This window comes from Mustela lutreola, chromosome 5, assembly GCF_030435805.1.
Source record: "Mustela lutreola isolate mMusLut2 chromosome 5, mMusLut2.pri, whole genome shotgun sequence".
NCBI lineage: Eukaryota > Metazoa > Chordata > Mammalia > Carnivora > Mustelidae > Mustela > Mustela lutreola.
The window spans coordinates 32,411,099-32,426,232 of NC_081294.1; the positions used below are offsets into that span (position 1 = coordinate 32,411,099).

Consider the following 15,134-nt stretch of genomic DNA (forward strand, 5'->3'; position numbering starts at 1 on the left):
TTTGACAGCTGTTCAGTGCCATGTATTTGCTATTACAGTATCAGAATATTTTCACCCTAAAAATCCCCTCTGCTCCACCATAATCAACTCTGCCCTATTTTTCCTGTCTCTATCATTTTGCTCTTTTCAGGATGGAATTGGAATCATACAGCATGGAGTCTTTTCAGACTGGCTTATTTCCCTTAGCAATAACATTAAAAGTTCATTTCTGTCTTTTCTGTCACCCTTAAATGCTTTTGAAATAAGGAAAATTTGCAATATTTAAAAGCTTAAGATTGGTCTCCATTCTAAAATATTGTCTTCAGATACTTAAAAATATTCTATACTTTTTAAAAGAATCTGACAATGGTGCAGCTTTGCTAAAAGGTGTGTTAAATGTACCAAGAGGAGATTGGTTAGACAGACAGACAGACAGACAGACACTCTGTTATTTAGCTCTGGTGATTTCCTTAATAACTAATGAATTGTGTAGGCAAGAAAAGAGTTAAAGACCTGATTTTGGGGGTGCCTGGGTGACTGAGTCATTTAAGCATTAAGTATCTGCCTTTGGCTCTGGTCATGATCCCAGAGTACTGGAATGGAGCCTGCTTCTCCCTCTCCCTCTGCCTGCTGTTCCCCCTACTTAATATTCCCCCTCTCTCTGTCAAACAAATAAATAAAATCTTTTAAAAAAAAGAAGAAGAAAAACCTGATTTTGTTTTCTGCTTCAGTAAAGAATATTATTCCTTACATATATAATCAGTACATGAAATTATTAATTTAATTCTCCCATCCTTTATATATATTCTCTTACATAGAGTAAAACACAAATTCATGTACATTGTCAAATGTGTAGAACTTTTAATTTCAGAAATTAAGATGGTTTTGGTTTTATGTGGGAATTTTATTTTCTTTGTATTGGGAATTTGTTCTAAGTCTAGTATATTTTACCTTTACTGAAATGGCTCTAGATTTCATAGATTGACTCTATGAAATTCTGACTTGGAGCATCCCCTAGGTGTCTTATTCAATGACATATATTATAATTGATGTTTAGTAGACTTTGTTTTGTCTGGAACTAATACTTTGTCATGTTTTTTGCCTGTTTAGATTTCTACGTACTTACCATAAATTCAACCCAAACTTTCTAACAATTGTCTAAAATCTTTTCTCAATATTAAAATGCATGAGGTATATGATATGGGGGAGGTATTCATACTTTGTCATATTTTTTACTTGCTTAGTTTTCTATGTGCTTTTCATTGATTCAACCCAATTCCACCAATTTTCTAAAATATCTTAAGACATTAAAATGTGATATGGATTATCAGTTTATATTCTTGCATAGAACTCTCCTAGACCTTTCTCCTAATTTGCCTTCTATCCCTGTGTCAGAGTTTCCACCGGAGAATCCCCTTTTGCCTTCTTCATCAAGAGTTCCTTTACCTTTCTCCTGTGTTGGATTTATTATTTTCAATATACCATGTTTTTTCCTTTTTTGTCCATTTTTGCTTTTGTTTTCCCTGGTTTTGGTGAAACCTATCCCACCAGTAGCTTCATGAGAAAGGTTCAGGGAAGTTAATTTTTCTGAGAGCTTATGCATTTGAAAATGTCTTTATTCCACCCTACACTTTGTAGTTTGGTTGGATATAGGGTTTTAAGTTGTAAAAAATTTCCTTGAGAATTTTGAAGGCATTACTCCATTGTCTTCTAATTTCCTTTATTTTTAAACAATATACTGCAATGTGATTTACATTTAATAAAAGTCACTTTTTAAAAAGATTTTCTTTATTTATTTGAGAGAGAGAAAAAATGAGCATGAGCAAGGGGTTGAGGGATGGAGAGAGGCAGAGGGAGAAGCAGACTGCCTGATGAGCAGGGAGCCTGACGCAGAGCTCGATCTCAGGACCCTGGGATCATGACTTGAGCTGAAGGCAGACACTTACTTACTTACTGAGCCATTCAGGCCCCCTAAAGGTCACCCTTTTTTTAGGTATAGAATCCAGTGAATTAAAAAAAAAACAACAACTACATAATGTTGTGTAACCACCACCACTCTTAAAATATAGAATACCTCTACCGCCCTATAAAATTCCCTCATCCCCTTTTACGTCCACATAATTTTACCTTTCCAGAGTAATACACAAACTCATACAACATTTAGACTTTTGCAACCAGCTTTTTCCACTTAGCCCAGCCCTTTGGAGACTTATCCATTTTGTGGCATGCGTCAATAGCTGATTGCTTTTTTATCCCTTAACAGTATCCCATTATGTGGATATACCAAAATGTACTTATCTATCCTCCAGTCATGGTGTTTGGGTTATCTCAATTCCTACAGCAGGAATAGCCTGCTATACACATTCACATACTAGTCTTTGCCTTCCCATTTCTGTTGAATAAATACTAGAGACTGCTGGGGTGTAAAGTGTATGTTTGCCTTTATAAGAAACAGCAAACTTGTTTTCCAAAGTGGCTATACCATTTTGCATTTTCACCAGCAATGAGCAAGCAATCCAGTGGTTCCTCATTAACATTTGGGATCGTCAGTTTTCATTTGCTTTCTATTTTAGCCACTCTATTAGATATGCAGTGCTATGTCCTTGTGGTTTTAATGTGCACTTCCCTGATGACTAATGATGTGGAGAGTCTTTTCATGTGTTTATTTGTCATGCACACTTATTCTCTGGTGAACTATCTGTTCGAATCTTTTGCACATTTAAAAAAACAAGAAACATAATTGTTAACTTCTAAATACAAGTCATTTTTATATATGTTTTGCATGTATTTTCAAATTGTGTCTTGTCTTTTTATTTATGTATTTTTAATTATCCCTTTTGGAGAACAGAAATCCTTAGTCTTGGTGAAGTCCAGTTTAGTAATTTTTTTCTTTTATAGGTTGTGCTTTTTATATTATATATAAGGAATCTTCCCCTAACCCAAGTTCACAAAGATTTTTTTTCCTGTCTTTTTCATAGAACTTTCCTGTTTTTTTCATATAGTTTCAGGTTTTACATTTAGACCTTTGATACATCTTGATTTCGTAATACAGGGTAAATTTTGAGATTCTTTTTATTTAAAAAAAATTTTTACATATCTGGTTTTTTACATGTCTGGTTTTTCCAGGACCACTTGCTGGAGACTATTCCTTCTCTGTTGAATTACCGTGGCACCTCTGTTAAAAATCAATTTACCATATTATTTGTGGGCCTATTTGTGGACTCTGTTATGTTCCTCTTATGTCCATTCTCACATCAATACTACACTATCTTTGACTACCATAGCTTTATAGTAAGGCCTTGTGTGGTTTTTTTAAACAATTGCATTATTATTCCATTGCAAGAATGTACTATAATTTATTTAACTCAACTTCTACTTAGGCAATTTAGAGTTTTTAAAAATATATATATATTAGAAATAACGTGACAACAAATGCCCACAGGCATAGAATTTTGTGTCCTTGTGATGGTGCTTAGATAGTATACATGCTTCCAGTTGGGAATGTTAGATCAGTTTTTCCCCACACTTTTTCCTCATAATTGTGTGTACTTTAAGGTCCAGACCCACTTGGGTGGCCTTAGAGAGTAATTAACGACTGTCTTGACTGTGTTCCAAGGCACTGCATCTGATCTTAGTTTCTAATAGCTCTGTATTAAAGCAAGGATTTCCTGCTTTCTTCTTTGGTTAGTTCATGAGCAATGGCAAGGTGTTCTCTCAAGAACACAAAGATAAGAATGCTCTTTTAGGGTGCCTAGGTGGCTCAGTTGGTTAAGCGTCTGCCTTCAGTTCCGATCATGGTCCCAGGGTCCTAGGATTGAGCCTCACATCGGGCTTTCTGCTCAGCAGCAAGTCTGATTCTCCTTCTCCCTCTGTGCTCGCGCTCTCTCTCTCAGATAAATAAATAAAATCTTTTTAAAAAATGCTCTTTCAGAGTTAGAGTGTTTGTCAAGCCTTCCAGAGCATTCTGCCTATTTGACAGTTACACTTTTGATTAGTTGGCAAGCTAATTTTCAAACAATTTCTAATTACCTGGGAGTGGGTTAATCAGTTTGCAGGAGGCTTGAATTCATGACCTTGAGAACTAGTCACATTATCTACTGACTGAGCCAGCCAGGCCCCCCCCCACCTTTTTTTATATAGATTTTTCAATGTGGCAGCTAGAAAATTTAAAACTCCATGTGTGGTTTGCATTTATGGCTCACATTAAATTCCTATTAGACACTGATTGTCTAACATATTTTACAGATGCTGTATTGGCTAACTCAGTACAAATTTTGCTCAGGTTGAATCTGACAAAGAGCTCTAAGCTGGGGCACCTGGCTGGCTCAGTTGGTAGAGCGTGTGACCCTTGATTTTGGGATTGTGAGTTCGAGCCCCATGTCGGCTGTAGAGATTACTTAGACATAAAATGATTCTTAGTAAACTTCAGAGAAAGGCCTAGGATTTCTGCAGTCAGGCTCCTGCCCTGGCCATGGGTGGTGAGTGACCAGAAGCTTCCCTCAGAGGCCCTCCAGGCAATTTCACAGCAGAAGGCTGTTGGGCATTACACCTCCCTGTGAATGGCTTTCCCATCAGCATCCCCCTGGGCTTTCCAGCTAAGTCCGGACAGCAAGACACTTCAATATCCAGTGAGCTATGCTCGACCTTCTCAGACATCTGGATCTCAACTCCAGGGGTAGGGCCTTGACGTTGGGTGCTCTATCTCAGGCACTAGGGGTGGTGGCTGCTCCTTATTTCACTCTTCCCAGAGAGTTCTCTTTCATTTTTACTATTCAATCCCTCATTACCCCAACCCCTTACATTATATGATTCCCATTCAAATTACTGTGTGGTTTCTGTCTCACTAAAGTCTGATATATCAACTATTTTTACTGGATGTTTATATTTTATACTCTGCATGTTATTTCTATTATTTACGTACTACGCTACCAAGTTTTAGTACAGTAAGTGAAGTTTTCTTATTTTGCCAATACTAAAGGCCTGTCTGTTCTTGCATTTACACAGATTTTCATATACTCTAAACTTAGGACATGGGAAAAAATCCAGAAGGGAGAATGTGTGTGATGCTGCTTTTAAATCTACCTATAGTTAATCTATTCAAACTTCAAACGTTATTTCCTTAATGCATACGAAATTTATTCAAAAATTTTAAACTGTTCAAAAATGAACTATTGAGGATTTTACTCTATAATATATTCTCTCACAGGACTTTTCTGAGAGGGAGTGGATCAGGAAAGAGCAGATTTGCTCTGATTGAGACTGTTGGAAAATGGCTTGCTGTTACCTTTTAAACAAGCTAACCTAATGCTAAAATTATATATGTAATTAGTGTCTCAGGCCTCTGTACTTTATGACATATGATTGGCCCCGTGGCTCCACATCCAGGCTACAGATGAGTAAGGATTCCATTTAATGAAGATAAATTTTCTACAAAGTAACCTTATATTATGCAACGTCTTTTTAGTATTTTTATTATTTTTATTTAACACAGAGAGAGACACACACACACAGAGGGAACACCAGCAGGGAGAGTGGGAGAGGGAGAAGCAAGCTTCTTGCTGATCAGGGAGCCCGACACGGGACTTGATCCTAAGACCCCAGGATCATGATCTGAGGTGAAGGCAGATGCTTAAAGACTGAGCCACCAGGCACCCCTGTGCAATGTCTTTTTAAAGGAATGCGTTCCAACACTCAAGGTTGTTGGAATTTTTATTACCAAAGAAAATACATACTTTTAATAAATAATCTCTGTGCCTTAGTTTTCTTCTCTCCCAAATAAACAAGTGACCTTATGCCACCTCCAGTCTCCTGCAACTGTGAAGGCACGGTGCCATGCGTGTTACCTCACAGGACTAAGTTCCCGGAGGTTTCTCTCCCCAGAGCCATCCCTAATTGGACAGTATTTCTCTCAGAGGCTTCCTGCTTCCTGTCTCCTCTCCTGGGGGGCTGCTGCTTCTCTGAGGGCTGCTCCTCTGTGCCAAAGGGACTGTAAACAGCTTCTGCCCTGACTATGCCTTCTCCATTCTGAGGTTGCTGAATCATATGCCACCCCTCCCTTCCTCCTATTTGCCGAGATAGTTATGCTCCTGAAATAATACCATCTGCCACCTGGCATAATAGCCTTTGCTTCCTCCTCAGCCACCTCAACTCTCTGTACTCTAACTTGGGGAAGCTGGACCTTGCTCTGATACCATTTTACCAGTTGTCTTTTTTAAAAGATCTTTCCTCTAAAGGACTTGTTTTCTCTATATAACAGTCAGGAGTTCAGATCACTTTAAGCATTTTTCAGGGCAAACCAAGTACTTTTAGATTTGCTAGATGTTTATTTTCAGAGCTATATAAATATAGAATTCTATCAGAATAGGACTTTTCCTGCCTCAAGGAACTACCAAAATGAGACATGAAAGAGAATATATCCAAAAACCTGTCATAGCTCTTAGAATCCTCAGATCAATGACATAAGAGGGGTACAAGGAAGAGATTAGCAAAGAAATTCCCTTGAAGAGAGTTTAAAGTATTTAACCCAACCTTTTGGAAAAGAGGGTTGCTACCTTCTGGTGAAGGAAACTTCAAAGGAACCACTGAGGGAACTTTGAAATATGTTCCTGCAACGGTTTTGGCGGTGTGCCAGGAAAGGCCCGCTGCACTTCAGAATTTGGTCAGGTCAGGAATGTGGCAATATTTCCCGTGGCCCAAATGTGGGCCACTCAAGGCAAGAGAGAGCGTGGGATAGTTCTGGATCCTGCCAGTAGGGCCTTAGAGGTACAGAAAACCCTGGGAGAAAGAGGCTGAACACTAGGGCCTAGGAAGAAATCACAAAAGACAGTTTTGAACTGAGATGGGAGCTATAGGAGAGGGGTCTCAGTAGGAAATCTCCAAAGAGCTAATACAAGAGCCCAAGAGTAAAAATCGGCTTAATCCTCTGCTCGGTACAGGGGAGGAGTAAAGTTGCAGCTGACAGAGATGTACGGGAGAGAAAGGTGAAACCAGAGGGACCAAACCTTCTCCTCCACTGCTCGCATCCAGCCCAAAGGAAGCCCAGGCTGGAAGTGAGGTAAGGTGAAGTCATCTTTGAATTTTGACTTATTACATAGGACTGGACATTTTACTTAGTGAAATAGAACTGTTTTGCAACTAACCATGACTGGAAGGGTTTTTATTTTTTTGTTTGTTTGTTTGTTTGAATCTGTGAGTGCTCTAAAAATATATGGGTCAGATCAAGTCTTTATCCCGGGGCACTGGAGCATATTCCCACTGAATAAAGAAAGCACACAAAAATAAAGTTGTGTTTTTATCTCAATCCACATATCATGCCTATTCTACAAACTACTTGCACACACAGGAACCATTTTTTCATTGGAATTTTCCTTGACAAAACATCCCTCTTCCTTACTGTACAGGGACATTTTTATTTCGGATTCCATTTTGGGGAAGGTAGAAGGCAAAGGGAGGGAAAGAATCTTAAGCAGGCTCCATGCCTGGTGCAGAGCCCCAGGCGGGGCTGAAATCAAGAGTTGGACACTTAACCGACTGAGCCACCTAGGTGTCCCACATTTTCTTTTTTAACACCTTTTTGTTTGTTTGTTTTAGAGAGAGCATAAGGAGGGATAGCAGGAAATGGAGAAGCAGGCTCTCCACCCAGCAGGGAGCCCTATGCAGGGCTTGATCCTAGGACCCTGAAATCATGACCGGAGCCGAAGGCAGATGTTCTACTGACTAAGCCACCCAGGCGCCCCTTTTCTAACACTTTTAAAAAAGAATTTTTATTTATTAAGTAATCTTTATATCCAACATGGGGCTTCAACTTATAACCCAAAGATCAAGTCACATGCTCTACCAACTGAGTCAGCCAGGCACCCTGTTACTTTGCTTTTCTTATGTGAATATACAATATTACACAATTACAGCTAATTATAGCCTAAGCTAAATTTTGCATCCAACCCAGAACTCAAAAAAGACTGAATATCTGCCTGAATGACTGTTGTCTTTGCAGGGGCGGCTCCTTATTTAGCTTTCTTAACCACCTTTCTAACGAAGGGTCCTCTGTCTCCACATTCTCTATCGTTGCTTTGTTTTTACAGCACTTATTGCTTACTTGTTCCCGGTCACCCTCTAACACACACACACACACACTCACAAGCTTATGTACGCACAATTGAAATCTGTCGGAGCAGGGTCCTTTGTTGTTTTCCACCTACCTCCTGGACTTGGGCGTGCTTCTGGCACATAGAGGTCACTGAACAGGTATTTGGTTCAGGAAAGGACACCATATCATCAAGAGAAGTGAAAGGAAACCATAGAATTTCCAGGTAACCTTCCTAAAGCATCTTTTTTAAACTTGTCATTCCTCATTGCCTGATCTTTGCTGAATGCCTAGAAAACTGGCTTTATTTTCAATACTCTATTGAAATCAAGTTTATGGCAAGTAAACATTATCTCAAATTTTGCCAAATCTGGAAGTCCCTATTTTTAAAGATTTTGTTTATTTGAGAGTAGAGAGTGTATATGTGTGCATACACATGAACACACATGAGGCAGGGGGAGGGGCAGAAGTAGACTCCCTGATTCAGGGCTGCACTCAGGACTTGATCCTAGGACCCTGGGATCATGAGCCAAAGGCAGACACTCAATCAATGGAGCCACCCAGACACCCCTGAAGTCTTTATTTTTAGAATCTTCATTCTCAAAAAACAAAAACAGTCAAACCCTACATTTATTTATTTATTTATTTATTTGCTGATGATTGAGTGCCCCCTCAAATGATCCCCTTTGTTTGTATGACGCAACCCTGTCCTAGTTCATGGGCTAATTAATTCTGCAACGCTTGGTGTCAACTACTTCAACCACGTGTTTTTGTTCCCACTGCACCTCTAACATGGCCTGCCGCATAGTAGGTATATCACTATGCACATTATATGTTGAATAAATGAATGAACCGCTCTCTCTAATCTATGGACTTCTCCCCAAATCCTTCTTTGAGCCGCTCTACATCTTTTTTCTTGAATTTGTGTATTTTCAAACAGTTTCAACTGTCAAGGATGGCTGCTGAAGTTCCTCCGTCAAGTAATTGCATCCTTTTCTCTCCCCATCATCTCTTATCTCTGTGTAAATTATCTTCACCATTCTAACCCTTAAAGTCCCTTTCCCAACTTCACTACTTCAGTGTAGAGCTCAAGCCCAGACTTCAGGTCCAACTGCCACCAGGTTTATTCAATTCTTCTTGAACACCTCCTCCGCATGTCCCATGGGGATTGCAACAAAACCAACTTCAGCATTCCCCCTCTTGCCTCCATTCTATTCCACCTCCGTGAAATGCGCAAACCACCACTTTGCCCTGGTCAGAAACCTATCATCCAAGATTCCTATCTTCCTGTTAATTTTTTTAAAGAACTATTTTTTGTCAAGCTTTTACTTATTTACTTGAGAGAGAAAGTGAACACAAGCAGGGGGAGTGGGAGGAGAAGCAGGCTCTGCTGAGCGAGGATCCCAACGTAGGGCTCAATCCCGGGACCCTGTGGACATGACCTAAGCGGAAGGCAGACGCTTAACGACTGAGCTACCCAGGCACCCCTTCCTGATATTTTTGCACATATGACCTCCTGGAATCCTCACACAGGCTATGATGTTACAGAAGGAAATAGGGGCTTAGAAGTTCCCTTCGATTCAAATTTCAGATATTCTCATTAGAGACTCTCCTAATACAGCCAGCCCACTACCACTACCTCAGTCCAAGTCCTCATGATTTTCATAATAACTTTAGAACCTGCAGCCTGATCTTCTAGCTTCAAGACTCATGACATCCACATCATCACCTTCTGTAATTACCTTGCTAGTGAAAACTAACTGTGCCACTGCAGGGTTGAAACCTTCAATGATTTTCATTACTTTCACGCCAATGTCCAAACTCCTTACCTGTGGTACTTGAAACCTTTCATGATTTGTTCAGCTTACCCCTCCAGATTCTGCTCTTGCCAACCCTCTTTCTCCTGACCCGACAAAACCACAGTATCTGATTAAAGGGTTGGGTGAATACATGAGACATGAAGCACTCATAAATTATTTCTGGATTTCATTTCAACAACACGTTGGTGACTAATCTGGTCCTGAATACCCTCTGCCCGAGAAACTCCATTTTCTCCCCAGTAACTAAGCTGCCTGAGTGGGTCAGGTGTACTTTCTACTGTCTTACATATAATTAAGTGGGACATGTTTTGTCAGATAGGGATCCACTGCCCAAACCTCAACCAACACTCAGGACGTCATCACATAAATCAGACATAAACTTTCTGCAAATCATGCCTTGTCTGAAACTGTTTGCTCTCTAAATGTGCTAACCCAGCTCCATCTCTTTGCAATTGCTTCTCCTTGGGCCTTAGAATCAAATTTAGCTTATTGGAGTGGTTTCATTTGGTCCGTGAGCCTTCTATGATCTAGGGGGATAATTACCATAGCACCAGAATTATTTTCCAAATTCACTGTGTTAAGGGCCACAGGCACTGGCAAATAAAGTCAGCTCACTTACACTCAATAAACACAGGCCTTGGCTAATGCATCACTGCCCACCCGCCCCCTTACCCTTACCCTTTGCCCAGTGCTTTTCCTGACCCAGAATTCAGTAATTTCACAGGTGTTCAGGTCAGTGCACATTTGCCCCACAGATTCTTAATTTCGTAATGGCCAATACCTATCTTAGTGGGTCCCTCCATTACTTAGGAAGCATTAGTGACACTGGAAGATTTCAGGAAGACGTTGAGAGCAAATCAGATTATTTCAATTCTCTCCAGTATAGCTGAGCCTTGTAACAATGCAGGTTTTGGAGCATCAATACCCCAGGCAGTAAAAAATTCATGTTTAAGTTTCACCTCTCCAAAACCTTAATCTCCTGTTTATAAGCTTTACTGGTTAACAGTCAATACATTGTGTATATATATTATACTGTGTTCTTATAATAGGCTAGATAAAAGTATTTAAATGAGTAAAGTTTATAGGATTGTACTTCATTTATTGAAAGACCAAGACTCCAGAAAGCCTGCTCTAACAATACATGCCTAGAGTATAGAGGGGTCACTCTAGTCTCACACAGGGAAGCCCAATGTGTTTAGATGAGCTGGGGATCCCTCAACTGAATGTAACCCGAGATCTTAAGGATGAGTTAGAAGCTCAAGATAAAAAGCAGGGTGGTGCCTGGGCAGCTCGATCGGTTAACATCCCACCCATCTTGGCTCAGGTCATTATCTCCGGGTCCTGGGATCACTCAGTAGGGTATCTGCTTGAGATTCTTTTCCTCCGCTCCTCCCCCAGCTCCCGCACACCTGTGCTTGCTCTCTCAAATAAATCTTAAAAAAGAAGTAGGGAGGCAGCACTTAGCTAGTATCCTGGAAAGTACTGTAGGGTGCAGTAAAGGTTGGCAAGGCATTGAAGACCATGAAAATCCTTTACAGGTCAGGTTGTGATCAATGGGAAGCTGCAAATTAAGACTGCAGTTGGCCACTTTAACAGTGACTGTTCAAACACTCGTGCTCCACTTCATCTCTGTTCTCTCACTCAGCAGTCCACTGTTTTGGCCGTGTCTCATTACAAAATACTGGCAACAAACCGCCGGAACTGGGAAAGCATGGCAAAAATTTCAGAGCCCTATAACAGAAAAACCAATGATCACTCAGTTGAGGGTTAAAGACACACCACTGGGGACTTATTTGCCACTGCCTTTCATCTACAAATGTTAAGTTTATGTATTTGGCTTTCCTTTACTTTGGACGGATTGCATTTGCACGGGGCCCAACTTTCTCTTCACCTGTTCCACTCCAGTGTTTTGACTCACACCTAGCAAGGAGCTTACGATATTCAGCTGGCTACCTTTAGTCACACACAAACCTATATGCTAGATACCAAGCAAGCATTTTGGAGACTAGAATGAGTTAAAATCACCTTTCCAAAACAACTTATTCAATCACTATCCTTCATGTTCTCACCGGTACTCCAAATCCTATCACACAGGATTGAGGACTACTCCTCAAAGTCAATAGACTATAGCAGATGAATGTTACTAAAAGCTTTTTCATTTACCCTAACATTTTTTTTTTAAAGTTTTACTTAAGTCTCTATACCCCATGTGGGGCTCAAACTCATGACCCTGAAATTAAGAGCTGCATGTTCCTGCAACTGAGCCAGCCAGGTGCCCCAACTCTTAAATAAATCTTAAATACCCTTATGTACCGTTAGTCCTACTGTGCTCATACTGCATTTTTTCTATTGTCCAGTGTTAATACTTGAAGGAATCCTGGAATTCTGCTCGTTTCTTATCCTCTTAAGCAGGATCACAACCCAGTTCAAAAGCTAATGCTCCAGAACAGTCACTTACAACAAGTAAATCTAGTAAGTTGTCCCATCCCCAATACTATGACAACTCACTGATACTATGGGCCTATTAAAAATACCTCAGCACACCAAACTTTTTTTTTTAAAACCATGTTTATTCTAATTGTTGAAATCCTTAAGATGAACTGGATGCCGCAACAGCTGCCCTCTTGGGCTTAGGTGTTGTTCCTTCACGGAATCCATGCCTGCATGGTATTAAAAATGAAAGCCAGTTACTTCAGCAACAATTTATACATTTCAGTTTTTATTAATACAGATTTAAATGAGCTTATCTCAGTTAAATGCTGAAATCAGTATCAAATTCATATGTTCAGACATTTATTTTTACACCATCATCGATAAGCTGCACTGTTTTATTTACTTCCTTCCGCTTCAAGATAGCCATTTCAAACATACACTGAGGTGCAATTGAAAAAAGGTCAACAATTTATTTTGTTGTCCCCGTCACCAGGCCAGTGCGTCTCTCCTGCTTGTTAAGAGATCTGTTTGTGAAAGTAAGTCCCTAGGCTATCAGGCAGAGATCCGAAGCACTCTCCTTTAGCCGAGGAAAACAAGGAGCATGTTTAATTGCTGACATTTTCTAAACTGCTTAACTGCGCTTTACATTTTAACTCATTTATTATACATACACACCCCAAAGAGAAATTGTACTGTTATCCCCTTTTACTTTATGAATTGAAGCACTAAAAGGTTAGCCTGGTTTTAGTTGATGCTCTCCAGCTCCTACTTTACACAGCACAGGACAGTCTCCCCAACAAATTATCTTGGTTGAGACCTAAATGACTGACGCCTTAAGAGGCATGTTAAAATGCAGTTTCTTTGTAAGCGGGGGCCGAAATTCTGCATTTCTAACAACTCTAGAGCCTGACTTCTATGAGAGTAGAAGACCTTTCTTTCTATACAAATGCAGTTACAACCGTTTTCTACTGCAGATTTGCTCAAAACCACAGAAGTAAAGGCCCAAACCCAAACCTCATTCACCACTGTCCTGACAAATTTGGGGGAAAAAGTGAGGTGTGGCCTATCCCCAAGAAATATTATTACATTTTGGGGTGTCCCGCTCAAACCGCAGTCTAAAACGTTTATAGCTTATACGGTTGCTCATGGAGAGAGTAACAAAATCCAGACTGACTGGTCTGAAGGTTACAGGGGCAGCAGAGAAAATACCTTCCAACACGTGCAACCCCACTAACCGGGGCAGTACCGTCATTTCACAGCACACAAAGGAGGTTCTTCTCCAAGCTCACAGAACCAACTACAATGGAAACACAAAAACTGTACCTGAATCTGCGGTATACAATTTTTAGGTGCCTCATGCGACCGGTCCCAGTGGTGTTCCGTCTTTTAGCCTTGGCACTCCAGTTATCTAGAACACAAATGCAGGTAAGGTTCTACCGGCTCTTCCCCACCTAGGTTACAGGCACCGCTGGCCAATATAGTAAAGAGTGCCTCCCTCGTTTTTGAAGTCCACTTCATCCGCATGCAGACGCACCTTTCCTTTAAGGATCAACTAACGCCGCAAGCCACGCCCACTTTCCCACAGCGCGCCGAGACCACCGCGTCCCTCCCCACGCCGGACACGCAGTCGGCCGGAAACCGATCCGCTTACACTTTCTCTTGCGCTTGGCAGGGTAGCCGCACTTGCCACACGTGGACTTCTGAAGGTGGTAGGCCTTCGAGCCACAGCGGCGGCACAACGTGTGCGTCTTATTGCGACGCTTTCCAAACGATGACGTCCCCTTCGTCTGCAAAGGGGAGCAAAACGATTTTGAGATCTAGGGACTTCTACACGTAACCCGGCGTTTTCAGTAAAAAGAAGTTACTGATTAAGGTTTAAAAGCAATTACAAAGGTCTGAAGACAGTCTAGGGCTGAAACCGCGGCGGACGCTAACTTCTTAAACGCTAGATCAGAGACCACTACCAGCATTTCACGTGACCTAAAGCCTTCCGCAGGGACTACTCTATTTCGAAATCGGCTACATTCTTTAGAGGACAGAGACAGGAAAAAAACAAGCCGCAAGACGAAATAACGTGGGGTTTTCCTCCCTACCCCGACCCCCAAACTTAAGAGCTCCTGCAAGACCTCAACAGTTTTTTTTTGCTTACAGAGCCAAACGCTCCCAGACCACGCTTCTTCCTTCAGTTCACATCCGAGGGCAAGGCTTCTCCAAAAATTAAAAAAAAACCAAGGGACCTAGAGTGGCTCCTGCTCCACGGCTGTAGACTCAGCATCCCCAGGTACACTTAGGAGCCATTCTTCTGGCTCTTAAGGGCCACAGCATGTCCCTTTCCTACCCACCCGCTCCCTCTATCATGAACCTCGCCGGCCCCCTCAGGATGGCAGGGAGCGCGACACAGAAGACGAGGATGGAAGGCGATACGAAGAACCGCTGGAAACAACTCACCATCTTGTTTCCGCGGCAGGCCCCAAAGAGGCCGGAAGAGGAGGCACTTCCGCTATATCGTGCTAAGGAGCTTCCGCCCAGGGAAGTACTTCCGGCGAGCGCGGGGCACTGTTCTCAAACGTCCGTCGCAGCGGTGTGGGCGGGGTCTAGAGGAGGAACCAGAGCCAAGGCAGGGCCAATAGGGATTTCGGCGCTCTGCGGGCGGGAGGGCTCGCAGCTTCGTGGAGTCCGAATGGGCGTAGTTTCGGCCGACCCCCTTTGCGCGAGAGCTGCCTAGACGCCGCAAGTTGGTTTTTTGTGATTCCTCTCCTGCTCTCCTGCCTCTTTGAGTTTTTAGATCTGTGGCTACATCGCGCTTTTCGGTCACTAAG

General features: G+C 41.5%; 1 protein-coding gene and 1 non-coding gene across 2 annotated transcripts; both read right to left on the reverse strand.

Moving 5' to 3' along the window:
• Positions 1 to 12,431: 12,431 nt before the first annotated feature.
• RPL37 (ribosomal protein L37) lies at positions 12,432 to 14,899 on the reverse strand. Its single transcript, XM_059173879.1, has 4 exons — positions 14,764 to 14,899; positions 13,967 to 14,102; positions 13,639 to 13,723; positions 12,432 to 12,542 (listed from the first exon to the last, which is right to left on the reverse strand). Exons 1-4 carry the CDS (start codon positions 14,764 to 14,766, stop codon positions 12,473 to 12,475), a joined length of 294 nt encoding a protein of 97 aa, XP_059029862.1. The 5' UTR covers positions 14,767 to 14,899; the 3' UTR covers positions 12,432 to 12,472.
• On the reverse strand, positions 12,623 to 12,702 carry LOC131832915 (small nucleolar RNA SNORD72). Its single transcript, XR_009354258.1, has one exon. It is a non-coding gene; the product is annotated as a small nucleolar RNA SNORD72 (small nucleolar RNA).
• Positions 14,900 to 15,134: the final 235 nt, after the last annotated feature.